A 14640-nucleotide genomic window follows, 5' to 3' on the forward strand; every position below is an offset into this window, starting at 1 on the left:
AAGATATACTGATACAGCACTCGCTTGGAGAGATACTATTGTACCATTAGATGTGATGATATAACGATGGTGACCATGTTCCATGTGGCTTATTTTTTGCTTCACCAGTATGTAGCACACTGTAATGAAAGCTACAGGGTTATCAGTCCGTATCACGGTTTACACCCTGCAGCGCTCTCCGCATAAAAGAAGGATTAAAGTTAGGTCATGGTTGTCTATGGCAAGGTGACAAGCCGACTACTAGTATTGGATCAGCAAGCTCATAGATTTCCCCAACCACAGAATCGCTTGCCGATCCTGATTGCAGCGCCTGATATCACCCCCCACACACTTGCATTCACTGCAGCTTGCAGGCCAACCATCAGGGCCATCTTGCCCATGTATGCCATTATATCCAGAGAAGAGCCACCTCCGCCCCATGCTCCGAGGGGACGGACGTCGGAACGTCGAGGGGACCCTACGGATGACAGATAGGAAGAGGCGAGGGAACGCAAATAGTATGACTCGAGGGGGATGAAGAGCGCAGTGGTGATAATAGAGGCGAGATGTGAAGCAAGAGAGTCGACTGGATGACAGGAAAGGATTGTGACGCGGTGTGGGACAGAGGAGGGGTCGGCTGGCATGTCACCAGAAGCGAGAGCGTCTACTAGTGGCGGTGGCAGCTCCCCATCGGAAGTACCGGCATGAAGGACGTCCGCGTCTGAGGTCGGCTCAAGATTGTCGTCCTGGCTTGGTTCTTCCACGCTGTCTGGTAGAATGTTGGCGAGTGTTGTGACCGGTTGCGTGGCGGGAGTAACATGCGTAGGCTGCTCATCTAATGTGCGCTGACCATGAGCTTGATCGTGTAATGGAATACTTGACGCACCGTCACCGGTTTCAGGAGACAGTGCGGTGGTCATATTAGAAAGTCCATCGCTGTCTACAGCTTCTGACCCAGCTACCGTAGCGAGACTTTGTCCCTGATTCGCTAGAAGATTGTCCAGGAAATCCTGAATTGACCTACGGTCTGCGGGCGCTCCATTGTAGTCGGACCGATCGATTTCGTTGGCAGTTCTTGGATTCTGTGGACTCTGGTTGTGAGTATTACGGTTTCCCAAGACTTCTAGCTGCATGGTGATGACATCCGAATTCTGATGGATTAACGATGCTCGGACACGTGGTGAGGTCGGAGGAGATGTTGCAGGAGACGACCGCCGAGATAGAAGGGTATCGGATCGTGAGTTGAGCCGGCTCTGAGCTTGCTCAAAGGGGCGATGAGTATCTGCCGATGGGTTGGATGAATCTGCAGCAGAAGAGATGGTGGTTGGTTCCCCTAGTGTAGCTGCCTCCAAGGAGAAACCTGTGCTCAACTCGGCGGGCGACTGAGAAATCGGATCGTCTTCACCGGATAGGACCCGATTTTCGTTATAGTCTGCATCTTGGCCATGCCCCTGTGTGGAAACATTTAGTCCAGAAGACCCGGACTGCGCAGCTTCAGCATGATCCTGGAGAGCCAGCTCCTCAGGAGAAGCGGTAGGCCGTAAATGCTCTTCCTGGGGTAAATAAGACCGGTAATGCGAAGAATTGAGCTCTGTTTGTAGGTCTGCCATGTTCAGACGTAGAGGATCTACCCGCCCGTCCCTAAGTGACGAGCTCGCCTTCTCTGTAGGTTCCCGACGTGGCCTAAGACGAACCAACGACAACATCCAGTCTCTGAAAGAAGACAATTCGTAAATCACATCGTCTGTAAGAGACAGATTACTGCGGCGATTCTCTTCCTCTGATCTGCGTCCAAGAGTTGGTACCATCCAATCTAACAGATCATTTTCGAACGCCACTTTGATGGAGAGTTCATCCGCAAGGCTCGGCTTCGGTAATCTTCGGCGGATCAAGCGATAGATCCTTATTTCTATTACGGGCCGCAGGTATACATAGAGATAGACGAGAAGAGAAGGAGACTTGGATAACCCCAGCGCAAAGTCGATGATGGGTTTGAAGGAGAGCTCAGTAGGCAAAGGCGGAAAATGCATTGACGTCAAGTTGCCTATCGGGAAAAGGAACTGAATACCCGGAAGAGAGTACGGTTGGACTAGATGCAGGGACTGCAGTAATGAGTATACATATGTCTGCAATGCCAAGACAAGCAGAGTGCCCCTCGCCCTGCCAAAAGAGTTAGTTACAGACATCCAACTTGTTATCAGACACCTACGCAGAATGAAATATGTTGAGCGAGGCCCGCACAAGTCGCGACCAGGGGTCATCACCGAGATGCTCGTTCTGCAGAGAGGCAACAATGCGATCAAGGGGATGATGGCGACAGATAGATAGACAAGTAGACACTGCCCATGCAGGAATTCCGGAGAAGTAAAATCCCATTATTCCCATAGATGAGCGTTCACGACTTATGATACCTAATAGAGGAACATTGGTGTAGCTCTTGAATGCCTACGATGTACCCAATCAGATAGGTTTTCAAAGCTTCAGATATCGGTAGGACTCAGTACTTACCTGTATTCGCCCTGTCAACGACGAGGTCCACCATGAACTGATGAAGACAGCGACTTGGTCAAAAGTGGCCATGATCAGTCCATAGTCGTTTTCGGCAGCAATCGTATCGATCTTCTGCTGCTCGTTTGGGGCGCCAGCATTCCGGTCTTCACTTACGACAATCCCCATTGTTGAAAGGATGTCATTCTTAGCTCTTCGTAACTCCCTGCCAAAGCTCTTAGAATCTGGGTTTATCGGATGCCCTCGTTCGTCATAATGCTGAATGTATCCGTCCGCATGGACAGCGGAAGCCCTCCGGTGAACTCGGCCAGATGCATCAGCAGCGGCGCCCACAGGAGGCTCGGGGGGCTCGTACGGAGACCGGCCCTGCTTGATCATCAGGTATCTTCCAACAGAATACATAAACACCAACACATGATCATGGCTAGTGTCGGACGTCTTCTTTCAGCAAAGCCAAACAAAGGTCGTTACAGGTGACAAGTCGATGATCAACTAACAGGCTTCAAGGTAATATTGTCTGCAGAAAGACTACAACGAATGAAATATGAGATTCAAGCCTACCAGAGCAAGTCGATTTCTATAAGCCTGCCGCCCCATTGTGAGCTACAAATAAAACTTGATCCTGTGCGTCAATAAGACATGAGCCCATGGTTCGGCATCACTATTCTTCAAAATAAGTCGAAATCAAGAGCTTTGTCCTGAAAAGAATGGACCCTGATTGTTACAACTGTGATGAAGATGGTCGAGAGTGTCATATTGATAGATTGGGAGGGCTGATCACGTGCGCACTGATGGCGGCTACTGCGCTTGGTGCACGGACCAACGTTTATCGTTCTTTTTTTTCTGTCCATTTGACAAACAGAACAAACAGCCTGGAAAAAGATCAAAAGTTTCTGGAAACAGCACAGTCCTATGTCGCTTTGAACGACGAGAAGCATTTCAATTTGTGTGTTACTGAGCTGATTCTGGACGTATGATGGCGCGCTAGTCCCCTTGCAATATCAACTTCGAATCCACCAAGAATCATGTCTAAAGCTGTTGTCAAGACGACTTTCGAGGCGTCTCGCACGCTTCGTCCCATATATACCGGAGGAAGTACGGCGCTCGATGCCAGTGGTCGGTTACTGGTGACTTGTGTCGGCGAGGATGCATTGATTGTGGATCTTGAGACTGGCGACCAGCTTGCCAGTCTTGAAGGAGTGAGTCTGGACTTTTTACCCAAGAGTGACCAAGTCGCAAGTCGCTGACCCAGAATTGCTAGGATGGAGAAATCATCACTAGCTTAGCAAGTACGTGTTTGCCTTTCCCATTTTCCCTGCCACCAGCCTGGTCTTTGAAGTGTGGGACTAACAACATTACCAGTCTCTCCATCGGCTTCCCATGTCATCGTCTGCTCACGGTCCATGTCAATGCGAATCTATGCCTTAACACCATTCGACGAAACCTCCAGAACGATTGAGACGTCTCTTCTCCGAACTTTGAAACCACATACCGCACCTGTCGTGACATCTACAGTCGACCCAACTAGTACACTACTCGCAACCGGAGCTGCAGATGGCTCGATCAAAGTCTGGGACATTAGGGGAGGCTATATCACACATACCTTCCATGGTCATGGCGGTGTTATATCAGCCCTGTGCTTTTTCCAGGTCCCAGTTCAGGATGGTGACACAAAGCCTTCCTCAAAAAAGAAGCAGTCAAAGAAGAAGTCCGTGGATCTGGACGGTGACGACGACATGGCCGAATCCGACTCCGCGGTGGGCTTCCGACTTGCTTCGGGAGACGAAGAGGGCAAGGTTCGAGTGTGGGATCTGAACAAGAGAAAGTCAGTGGCAACCCTTGAGTCTCACGTCTCTGTAGTACGAAGCTTGTCATACTCTCCTTCGGAGAATGCATTGCTATCTGCTGCTCGAGATAAGACCGTTATCGTCTGGGACGTGAGGACCTTCAAAACGCGGCGAATCATTCCCGTGCTCGAAAGTGTTGAAGCTGCCACATTTGTCGCCGAAAGTGGGCTGTGCATGGTGGCAGGTGAAAATGGCAAATTGCGCGTCTGGGACTGCAACCGCGGAGGAGAGGTGACCAAAGAGCAAGAAGCTGGGCCTGAATTTGAGGCGGTTGTGGCCATCCACTACTTCCCTGGTATGAAGTTCGCTATGACCGTTCATGCAGACCAGACCCTGAGGCTTCATTCACTCGAGTCCTTGTCCGCCTTTAAGCCGGGTTCCACACTGGATCCTTTGGCAGTTGTCAGGCGCATATCAGGCAATGACGACGATATTATCGATTTGGCATATGTCGGTCCCGATAGATCAATGCTGGCGCTTGCCACCAACACGGAAAACATTCGCATTATATCAGTCGCTCCGTCTGAGGACCGTCCCTCGACCCAAAACCGTGAATATTTCGGTGCCGATGTCGCACATCTTGAGGGTCATGACGATATTATCATATGCATTGATGTAGATTGGTCTGGACATTGGTTGGCGACTGGCGCAAAAGATAACTCAGCCCGTCTTTGGCGTCTTGATCCTAAGGCATCATCTTATACATGTTTCGCAGTCTTCACCGGTCATGCAGAGTCACTGGGAGCTATCAGTCTTCCTCGAGTGCCTCCCCCAGTCAACACACCCGCACACAATGACCCCTTGAACCATCCACCTTCGTTCCTTCTGACAGGCTCTCAAGATCGTACAATCAAGCGATGGGAGACTGGAAAGCTAGCTCCCCTCACTTCGTCGAAACCGCACACACCCAAGGCTTTTTATACCCGAAAAGCCCACGAAAAAGACATCAATGCCCTTGACATCAACCATTCATCAACACTCTTTGCTTCAGCTTCGCAGGATCGGACTGTGAAAATCTGGTCCACTGAAGATGGCTCTGTTGTTGGTGTCCTTCGCGGACACAAGAGAGGAGTCTGGTCTGTCCGCTTTGCCCCCAAAGACACTCCCATCATCAGCGCCGACACCAAAAGCAGTACCAACAGGGGCCTGATTGCCACAGGCTCTGGAGATAAGACCGTCAAGCTCTGGAGTTTGTCTGACTACAGCTGTCTTTTGACGTTTGAAGGGCACACAAACAGTGTGCTGAAAGTCATCTGGCTCCCGCCTTCAGAACTGTCCACCAAAGCTGAAGACGCAGAGGAAGATGCGGATGCTTCGGCGCGCAAAATCGCTGCCCAGCCTAAACCCCTAGTCGCATCTGCGGCTGCCGACGGATTGGTTAAGATCTGGTCGCCTTATACCGGCGAGGTCGAGACCACCCTCGACAATCACGAGGATCGAGTGTGGGCACTAGCGAGCCCTACACCCTCCGGCTCCCGTGCCGATGTCAAATCGTCGCTCTCTCAGAAAGGCGCTACTCCGTACGCGCTCGCCTCCGGCTCGGCTGATTCCACCGTCACCTTTTGGACTGATACCACCTCTGCGACTTACACTGCTGCAGTCAGCGCCAATTCTGCCCGCATTGAGCAAGATCAGCAGTTGCAGAATTACATTAGAGCAGGGGCTTATCGCGAAGCTATCACATTAGCTCTTCAGCTTAACCATCCCGCACGACTCTTATCTATCTTCACAACCGCAATCGATGCTGCGGATAATCCGTACTCATCAGACTCAGACAAAGACGAGCGTGTCAACAGTTTGACTGGTGACGCATCGATCGATGAGGTCCTTCAATCCCTCGATCCGTCTAATCTCCGCCTTCTTCTGCTCCGATTGCGTGACTGGAACACTAACGCGCGCACTTCTCGAGTGGCACAGCGAATCTTATATGCTTTGTTCAGATCATATCCTGCTTCAACATTCGTGGAGCTGGCAACCTCCAGCATGGCAACGCGAGGCAGTGATCGTCGCACCGCCGCAGGCATGAAGGATATCCTGCAGGCTTTGGCCGCATACACTGACAGACATTATCGCCGTATCGAGGAGCTGACGGACGAGAGCTTCCTGGTCGAATGGGTTTTGGGTGAGATGGACGGCGGCGTAGGCCTTCTGGGAGACCTCGGCGTTTCCAGCACGAGCGAAGCCAATGGTGATCAAGTACCTGAACATGAAAAGGATTTCATCATGTTGGGGGTATAAGATGCTGCGCTCGTGGGCTGTTCATGTATAAAGTATATAGAGAATGATGAATTGGCGCTTCACTGGCGGAGTACGCTTGTTTCATATACCATTTTCGTCCTGTACGGCGAGGGAGTCTAAAAGCATTCCATTGTCTCTGTTCTTTCTCAAACCTTTGCTGCATTTCCTTTGCTTAGAATCTATTCTCGGATACTTTTGAATACAGATCTTTGCAGGCTTGAAGCAATTTTGACTCTTCAAGCTCAGTTTTGGGAATAATCCATCGAACACCTATAGAAAGAATGTGATATCGGGATCCCCAAATCACCAGGGGTATCATACAAAGCAACATAAGCACGACTATGGTGTACACAATTCTTCTCTCGCATATGTCTATCTAATCCGCAGCATTGTCCCAACGTTTTTTCAGACCTTAATCATCATGTCTTCTTCTCCGGTGAGAATCTCGATCGCTGTCTCGGTCGCGTCCGTGCCGGCTAGACGCATGAGAGGACGAATGCCTCGAGCGGTACCGGTCATCATCCCGATACCTGCTGCTCCTGTCGCGACTCCTCTCTCTATCCCGATCCCGATCCCTGTCTCGGTCTTTATCCCGCTCACGATCGCGGTCACGATCGCGCCGGTCCCTGTCTCGATCTCTATCGCGATAGTACCGATCGTCTCTCCCGCTGCCGTCTTCATCGTCGTACGTCCGCCGTCTGGACTGTCGATCACTGGATGACAAACTTCTGTCTCTCCGTGAAGACCCCGTTCTTCGTCTGTCAGGTCGATCGCTGTCGTCATCGTCGTAGTCTCGCCGGCGAGAATGCCCTTCCCTGTCTCTATCTCTATCTCGGTCACGTCCGCTTTTTTCAAGGTTGCGGTCTCGTCTTTCCCGCCAGTCGTCGTCTTTCTTTGCTGTACCCTCCTTCTTCAAGGCTGTGAGCTCTTCCTCCGTGATGTATTCACCAGTCTTCTTATTCCGCATCAGGACGGGCATGTAGACACCTTGCGTATTGCCTTCACCCCCCTGGGCCTCTGCTTTTCTAGCCCCTTTGCGCATTGCAGCCTTACCCCACGCACCAAGCTCAGCCTCCGCGCCCTTGCCACCAGAAACGTCCTTCGCCCCGATACCCAAAAAGCCCGGTCGACGCTCGGGTATCCGTGGTGTCTGAGACCTGTCATCCGTAGCAGAAGTGCCGTATTTCCCCCGCCCGATCGACTGGCCCTCCTTCCAACCCATTCCACGCAAAAGGGCAGCACCAAACTCCTCCACCGGTATAGCATTGTACTGGTCCAGGGTCGCCGGCTCAGGCCGCGAAGCCACATCAACTCGGAACGAACCCGTCTCGTCGAGTCGCACAGGATATCCCTCGTCAGCTTCCCGCTTGGCACTCTCGATGACCAAGTCCGTCCGACCTTCCGTCTCGCCTTTGCTCTCGCGAATGAGCGCTTGCAGGGCGATTTCGTCCTGCGTCAGCGGCTGGCGTTCATCGACGACCGGAGGTATAAGCGGGCCCGCATCCTTCATCACTTGGTCCTCGCCCGGTTTGGTCTCCTCGTCTTGAGAGGGTTTCGCGAAGGTAAGGCCGTAAGACATGCTCGGACGGTCCGCCTCATGTTTACCCTCAACAGTCTCGCCTCGCCTCTCAGCTTCCTGCATCGCTTGTACCTCCTTCGGGAGGAGGTTCTTCCCCCGCGTGCCTCTGTTCGCCCCCACGCGGTCGCGCCAGTTGTTTTTGCTTGTTACCGGTATAACCAGTTCGCGCTTCTCCTTGCCCACTGCCCGTCCATCCGCTGACAGAACCGTTCCGGTATGGGTGTCGAACCCCGCAACGGCTTCGAATGCCGGTGGGGCTTCCTCCTCGTCGGACTCATCGTCATGAAGCCGGTGCGGGCGTCGCGTAAGTGTTCGGCTCGGCGGTTCGGCTGCTCGCGACGGCGGGATATTGAACGCACTCTTTTTCGACTGTCCGTTAGGCCCAGATCCAGACAGCGACAAAGAAAATGGTTTTGACGACGGTTTGCCGTCCTTGGGCGGCTCTGAGGAGGACATTGTGACAACCCGCCTCGTGTCCAGACACGCAACTGAAGAAGACAAAATGTGCTTATATATTACAGACCATAAGTGTAATTTGCAATTTGGTTCAGGAGACAAAATCAAACACACACGGCAATGCTGGAAGGCGTAGAGGTCTGATATGTTACGTTATTGACGAGGCGGTGCGGGTGGCGTAGCACCACTTAAGCGCGCGCTTAGTCTCGTTTGCGCTACACTACGTACAGTTTGTTGAAGACAAAACATGTGAATAAGAGCTTACCAAGTGATAGAGGCAGGCTTAAGAAATAGGTCTAGTCGTACAATTAGCATTGCTGGCTTCTTAGATTTCATCATTTCCATTCGGATCTTCACAAGTACGTCCAAGTACTTTCAAATCCATCTTATCAGTACAGGTAGTGAGAACATCAGAAATCGCGAGTCAAAGCCCGAGAGGGAGCACACATGTATACCCATGCATCCCATTACATCGGGTCGAATTCAGGTGCAGCTTGTGGCAGCGTCTGAAAAGAAAAGTGGGACTGAAGCGTCAGAGCAAGAGGCTGCCCTGGACAACAGGAAGCTCGAGTGGTGCAAAGGAGGGGGGCGGAAAAGGGAGGTGTGACATTTCAATCGTCAAGCGCAAAAAGGAGGATAGGGGAAAGTGGGCAATAAAAGTATTCTGGTGTGGGCAAAATATGTACAAGTGAAGTAGAAAAGAAGTGTAGCGCATCGAGTAAACGGCAAAACGATTTTTGCACCAGAGAGCACGGATTCCAAGCCTCAGCCACTAGGGATCTGAGCCTGAGGGGGATGTGGACTCTTGCTTGAGCCTGGTACGGGGCCCGCCTGAGCACTTCCACTGCGCTGTGTTTGCGGTGTTGCGCTACGGCTCTGCTGGGCAAGGGTGCCATTCATCGCCGGTGAGTTGCCTACTCCCATTCGATTCTGTTGAGCAGGCTGCGGGACACGCATCATAGGCGAGAATCCTTGCGACTGAGGAACTTGCATTCCGGGTCCCCCATTCATGCCAGGTTGAGGAGACTGAAAATTGGCATCGTGAGGAACTTGATAGTTGGCCTGGACACTAGCCATGTTACCTGCGGCTGCATTCATGGCCACCTGGGACATTCGCTGCTGCTGGTACTGATGTAGCCGGTCTGTGGCCAACTTGTTCACTTGCTCCGGGGGCATGTTAGGGTTACTCCGTTGAATCTGGGTCTGGATGCTGCTGATCGTCGGGACAACCCCGCCCGATAGAAGATTGGGCTGCCCCATCCGAGGAGACGGAGTGGACATGCCTTGAGGCATGGCATTGTGGAGAGATGGGCTCTGCATTCCACTCCCGGCCTGGAGAGCCGCCATCATAGCTGGGTTATTCGGGGCGCCGTTGACATGGGGCAGGTTCATATTCGGCGAATGAGAGCCTTGCGGTCCGAACTGTTGCTGATTGTGAAATTGTTGCTGTGCTTGCTGAGCCTGAGGTTGCTGATGTTGCGGTGGCTGCGGTTGCTGCTGACGAGACTGCACGATACGTTGTTGTTCTTGTAAGCGGTTCGCTTCGCGCATAACGCGGGTATTATCCGGAGATGTCTGCATTGGCATTCCAGGTCGACCACCCGGACCCTGTGGCATCCCGGCCTGCGGCATCATCTTCATGGCCATCGGATTCGGAGGTATGGGGCCATTCATGGGTGGTCCGCCAGTCGGCATGCCTTGCATGTGAGGTCGGCCTTGGCTGACGCCCATCCCTGACGGTATGCCATTCGGCAATGCATTGGGCATTCCATTAGGCATGCCGTTAGGTGTAGCGCCAGGTATACCGGGAGTTCCAGGATTATGAGGTATACCGTTAGGGGTTCGTCCAGGTGGAGCGTTCATCATCGGCTGCTGGTTAGGTATTTGACCTGCACGCTGAGCTGCCAAATTCGCCTAGAAGAAGTCAGTGGCCAGGTCCATTTCTATGGGGAGTGAGAGAGAGTCTTACTCTCTGCTGGGCTATCATTTGCTGACGGTATTGCTCTTGCCTCTCCTGAAGCTTCAACTCCCGATCATATTTGAGCCGACTGAACTCGGCGGGGGACGAGATCGGAGGCTTCGGCTGGTTTGCTTCATTGACCTTCCTCAGCGAAGCAAGATGAGAAGCTAGAAGAAATGAGGATAGAGGTCAGTGTAATCCAACACACTCAGTTATATTGAAGGCTTACCGTGTTGCTGCTTTTGAAGCATCGTCTCACGCTTCTTAGCCAGCTTTCGCATAGCATCTAGCAATGCAAGATGCTTCGAAGACCTCCTTCTGTCAACTCGTACAGGTTGCGTTGTACGCCTGCGAATCGGTGGCTGGGCTTGGCCACTGTTGTTGCCCCCCTGCTGCTGTTGCTGCTGCTGCTGCTGAGCAGCCTGCTGTTGGGCCAAGACAGTGCGTTGGGCAGTTTCTATCCTCTGGTGATACGCGCGGAAATATTGTGTTTTCGACATGTCGGCAGGCAGTCCTTCTAATCCCACCCACCGCTCGAAACATTCCCAGGGTGTCCGTCTCTCAGCCCCCGATGTAAATTGCGATGACGGAGTAAGGCAGCTGGATATCAACGACCAATTGTATGAATACTCCTTCACAAGACGTCGCAATTCGTCGTCTTCAGCATATGTCCACTGAGAGGACTGCCTGGACTCGAAGAAACCAACGGAAGGCATAGGGTATTCAGTTGGGGGCCTGAAGGAATGACCGGGATGGATCCGATCCCGTATGGGTTTATTCTCAGGCCTGAAAAGCGCAACATTAGTCTGTTCAGGAGGCAAGTCTAACATGCCGTGCTCCGGATTAGAATCGTATTGCGAGTAGTCATAACGGCTACGCTTTCTGGGTGGCTCAGTCTCGTGAAACTTGATCCTACCAGAAGCATATTTCGAGACGGGCAATAATTCGGTTTTCCAGGCAGAATCGGGAGGCTGCTCGAACATCGGCAGGTTGGTCCCAGGAGCGACCTTCACAGGTGTGTATATCGGCAGTTCATCAAGGAGCTTCTGGGCCGCAGGTGTCATGTCTAATGAGAAAGTGAATTCATCCGAGCCAAGGGAGAAGATTGCAGCTGGAGCCACAGTGTCCCGGATATCATGACGTATCTCGTCGTTGAAGCCGTCACTGACGGACTCATCTTCTGCGGACGGTATAAGATCCGGAGTAGGCTGCGAAACAACGAGCATCTCCTCAGTGGTCTCCTCCGGCGGTGAGATCATGCTGGATGCGTGGACTTCTTTCTTTTCAAGATTCGAAGAAGGTATCCTGCACGGTACACGAAGAAGGGCACGATGCTCTGGGTCACTGTTGACATACTCGGCGCACCAGTCAGCACAGCTCTTCGCCGCTGCAAGCTTCCATTTCCGTTCTTCGCGGAAGTCGGTGCGCATCCACTTCATATGATCAAGCAGAACGTCCCAATGCGTTCCCTGCCGAGGAGGCTCAACCGAGCGCTTCAATTGGCGCAGCGGCCATCTGTTCGCATTCTGTAGGGCATAGATTCGACGTAAGGTACGGCAGTCCATCTGTTCTTGATATTCAAGGAGATGATTGGAGGTTGTAAGTGTCTTGTGAGCTGAAGCCAGCAGTGTGCTAAGATTTGTTCCTCGAGGAGGAGCATAAGCCTTGTTCTGAAACAAGGTGAATAGATAGTCCTGCTCCTCGTTCAACCTAGCTAATTCGCCCGCATACTGGCGGACAATATCCAAAGAATCATCCTTTTCTTGTTGCTGTTGTTGCTGTTGCTGCTGCTTGGGGAAAACGACAGTCGACAGCTTGCTCCTCTCTTTCTCTCGGGCTTTTCTATCTTTCAAGCGCATCTTCGCTGCAGATTCAGGCGAGGCGCTAGGGCGAGCCCGCACCATATCCGCAGGTTTCTCAATCGGATGAGCTTTCTCAGGTTGCACGACAGATGGTTTTGGAGTCTCGCCGAGTATCTCAGATACGGACTTGTGTCGGATAGCCCCAGATGATACACGAGTTGTCATACGTTCTGGTTGAGCAGGAACCATAGCCGCCGCCGTTGGCTTCTTGCCAGCCGGAGTCATTGGCGCAACCGCCTTAAGTTCAGCGCCCACTTGAGGCTGGGTCCCTTCTTGTATACGCTGTGCCAGGGGCTGGGACTCCTCGGGAGTGACGACAACTCCATCTGGCCTCTTTGGTTCAGGAGGCACTACAGATGCGGAAGTCTGGTCTTGTGTCTCCTTTAATGGATCGGCTGCCGCAGAAGGGGGGGAACCAACATCCTCTTTGATTACTTCATTGGACAGACTGCTTGCCGTTGTAACGTCGCTGATCGACTTCCCTGCTAAGGTGTTTTGTTGAAGAGATTGCGCCGCCTCCAGCTGAAGCTGTTCGTCCGGCGTGGACGGGACCAAGCCTGGCTGTAACTGTACTGGTCCAACATGTTTCGGGCTCAGCGCAACTTCATCCGCTGCTTCTGTAACTTCCTCGGCAGGGCTGGTATCAGGGGATACAGCCACAGGAGCCGGAGTGTTGTTGGAATAAGGACCTGCGGACGAGGCGGGTGAGAGAGGCTGATCTTCCAAAGACTGAGCCAATGCTAGAGATGGCCGACTTTCAGGCTTTCTTTGCGCAGATGGTAGTTGGTTTGAGGCCGCGCGCGGAGGTACGACTTCGCCGGGGGGCTGCTCTTTCAGAGCAGGAGAAACGCTGACATCTGCCGACTCGTGGCTGGTACTTGTAGGTGGAGTTTCAGGCACTGCAAAGCTCGCCTTTTGTGGCAGTTGGTCAGGTTGCGCAGACGTCGCAGGGGACTTGGCGACCTGCGGGATTTCGGAAGTTGCAGCGAGCGCCGGCTGCTGGTGGATGCGCGCATCATCCTTCTTAAGCGAATCTTCAACCAATCTCCGTTCAATCACCTGTGCAGTCTGTCCCTCCCGCTGCTGGAAACTGGGCGCGATGCCTCGAACGGCACCTTCCGCTTTAGGCGCATTGACAGAGACATCTTGTGTTTGAACAACTGGTTCAATTACCTCCGGCGATGTCTGCTGTTCTTCGGGGCGCGGGATGAGAGCTGCAAAGTCGGGGAAGGGTGGAAGAGTAGCTTCATTGAAATAGCGACCTCTATAGATGTATTAGGAATACGCAAGAATTCGAATACCGGCATGTAATGCGCAATACGAGGAATGAGCGTTAAAAGAGAACAACAAATAACGACAGATAAAAAGCAAGAACGAATGCGTGTAGTATCGAGTGAGATGCAACATAGTTACTTACTTAGAGAGGTCGTTGGCGTCAAGAAACGTCTGTTCTCGTTGGTGATATAGCGCATTGGTCGGAGCAATCTCGGTCGCGCCCGCGAAGCCTACGGTCGCAAAGTAGAGCTCGCTCAGTTTGCGCTTCCGCGACAACAAACAACGTCTGAAAAAATTAAAATAAGCGATAATTCGATATAATGAGATCATGTACAGTAGAAAAAGTCGCTCGAAAAAATAAAAAACTTACGCGATCTCATCGTTCTTGGAGCGGAGTAGCTCGTCACGGAGCATCGAGTCTATTTCGGGAACACAGCATCCGATTAACGCGCTAAAAAGAAGGGGGATGGGTTGAGCGAAGTCATCCAGATGGAAAAAGTCGCTCAAAAATGATGAATCTGGCGGGGTTGTGCGGTTATGTGATGAAGAAAAATTGAGACGCGAAGATTTCACCGTTGAAGGGATTTTTGGGGTGTGGTGATGAAACTTCTGAACGGGTAGTACGGGTGAGTTTGGTTGGTTGATTCTGGTTACTGCTTGGTGATGGGGAGGGCAAGTGTTAGGTATGAAAGGGTGCCGGGAACAGTCTTGTTAATGGCGTTCAGGTAGGGGCAAGTCCAAGCAACAAAAGAGTATGTAAGTCAGGAATGAGATCAGGGGTGTTGTTGCAGCCTCAGGCTGCAAGGCCACCAACCAACTTCAGAGTGTATGACCGCATTCGGATTCAGTACCAGTCTACGAAGCCCTCTGTAGTGGTGACCGCGCCGCAGGCACCAAGGCCGCCTCCTCAAACTGTCACCGCCTAAGACTGCGATA

General features: G+C 52.2%; 4 protein-coding genes across 4 annotated transcripts; 1 reads left to right on the plus strand and 3 right to left on the minus strand.

Moving 5' to 3' along the window:
* Positions 1–260: 260 nt before the first annotated feature.
* Positions 261–2889, minus strand: ALT_5232 (uncharacterized protein; the record flags this gene model as incomplete). Its single annotated transcript, XM_033555331.2, has 3 exons — positions 261–2139; positions 2189–2424; positions 2488–2889. 3 exons carry the CDS (start codon positions 2887–2889, stop codon positions 261–263), a joined length of 2517 nt encoding a protein of 838 aa, XP_033411222.2.
* A 623-nt stretch (positions 2890–3512) lies between these two features.
* ALT_5233 (U3 snoRNA-associated protein UTP13) lies at positions 3513–6572 on the plus strand (the record flags this gene model as incomplete). Its single annotated transcript, XM_033555330.2, has 3 exons — positions 3513–3686; positions 3749–3776; positions 3850–6572. The coding sequence occupies 3 exons, from the start codon at positions 3513–3515 to the stop codon at positions 6570–6572; spliced, it is 2925 nt and encodes a 974-aa protein (XP_033411221.2).
* Positions 6573–6984: 412 nt separating this feature from the next.
* spp2 (spliceosome ATPase-activating subunit SPP2) lies at positions 6985–8607 on the minus strand (the record flags this gene model as incomplete). Its single annotated transcript, XM_033555329.2, has 1 exon — positions 6985–8607. The coding sequence occupies one exon, from the start codon at positions 8605–8607 to the stop codon at positions 6985–6987; it is 1623 nt and encodes a 540-aa protein (XP_033411220.2).
* Positions 8608–9372: 765 nt separating this feature from the next.
* eaf1 (MYB and HSA domain protein) lies at positions 9373–14118 on the minus strand (the record flags this gene model as incomplete). Its single annotated transcript, XM_033555328.2, has 5 exons — positions 9373–10521; positions 10577–10734; positions 10797–13693; positions 13847–13990; positions 14075–14118. 5 exons carry the CDS (start codon positions 14116–14118, stop codon positions 9373–9375), a joined length of 4392 nt encoding a protein of 1463 aa, XP_033411219.2.
* Between the last annotated feature and the right edge of the window lie 522 nt (positions 14119–14640).

This window comes from Aspergillus lentulus (genome assembly GCF_001445615.1).
Source record: "Aspergillus lentulus DNA, contig: Alt09, strain: IFM 54703, whole genome shotgun sequence".
Lineage (NCBI taxonomy): Eukaryota > Fungi > Ascomycota > Eurotiomycetes > Eurotiales > Aspergillaceae > Aspergillus > Aspergillus lentulus.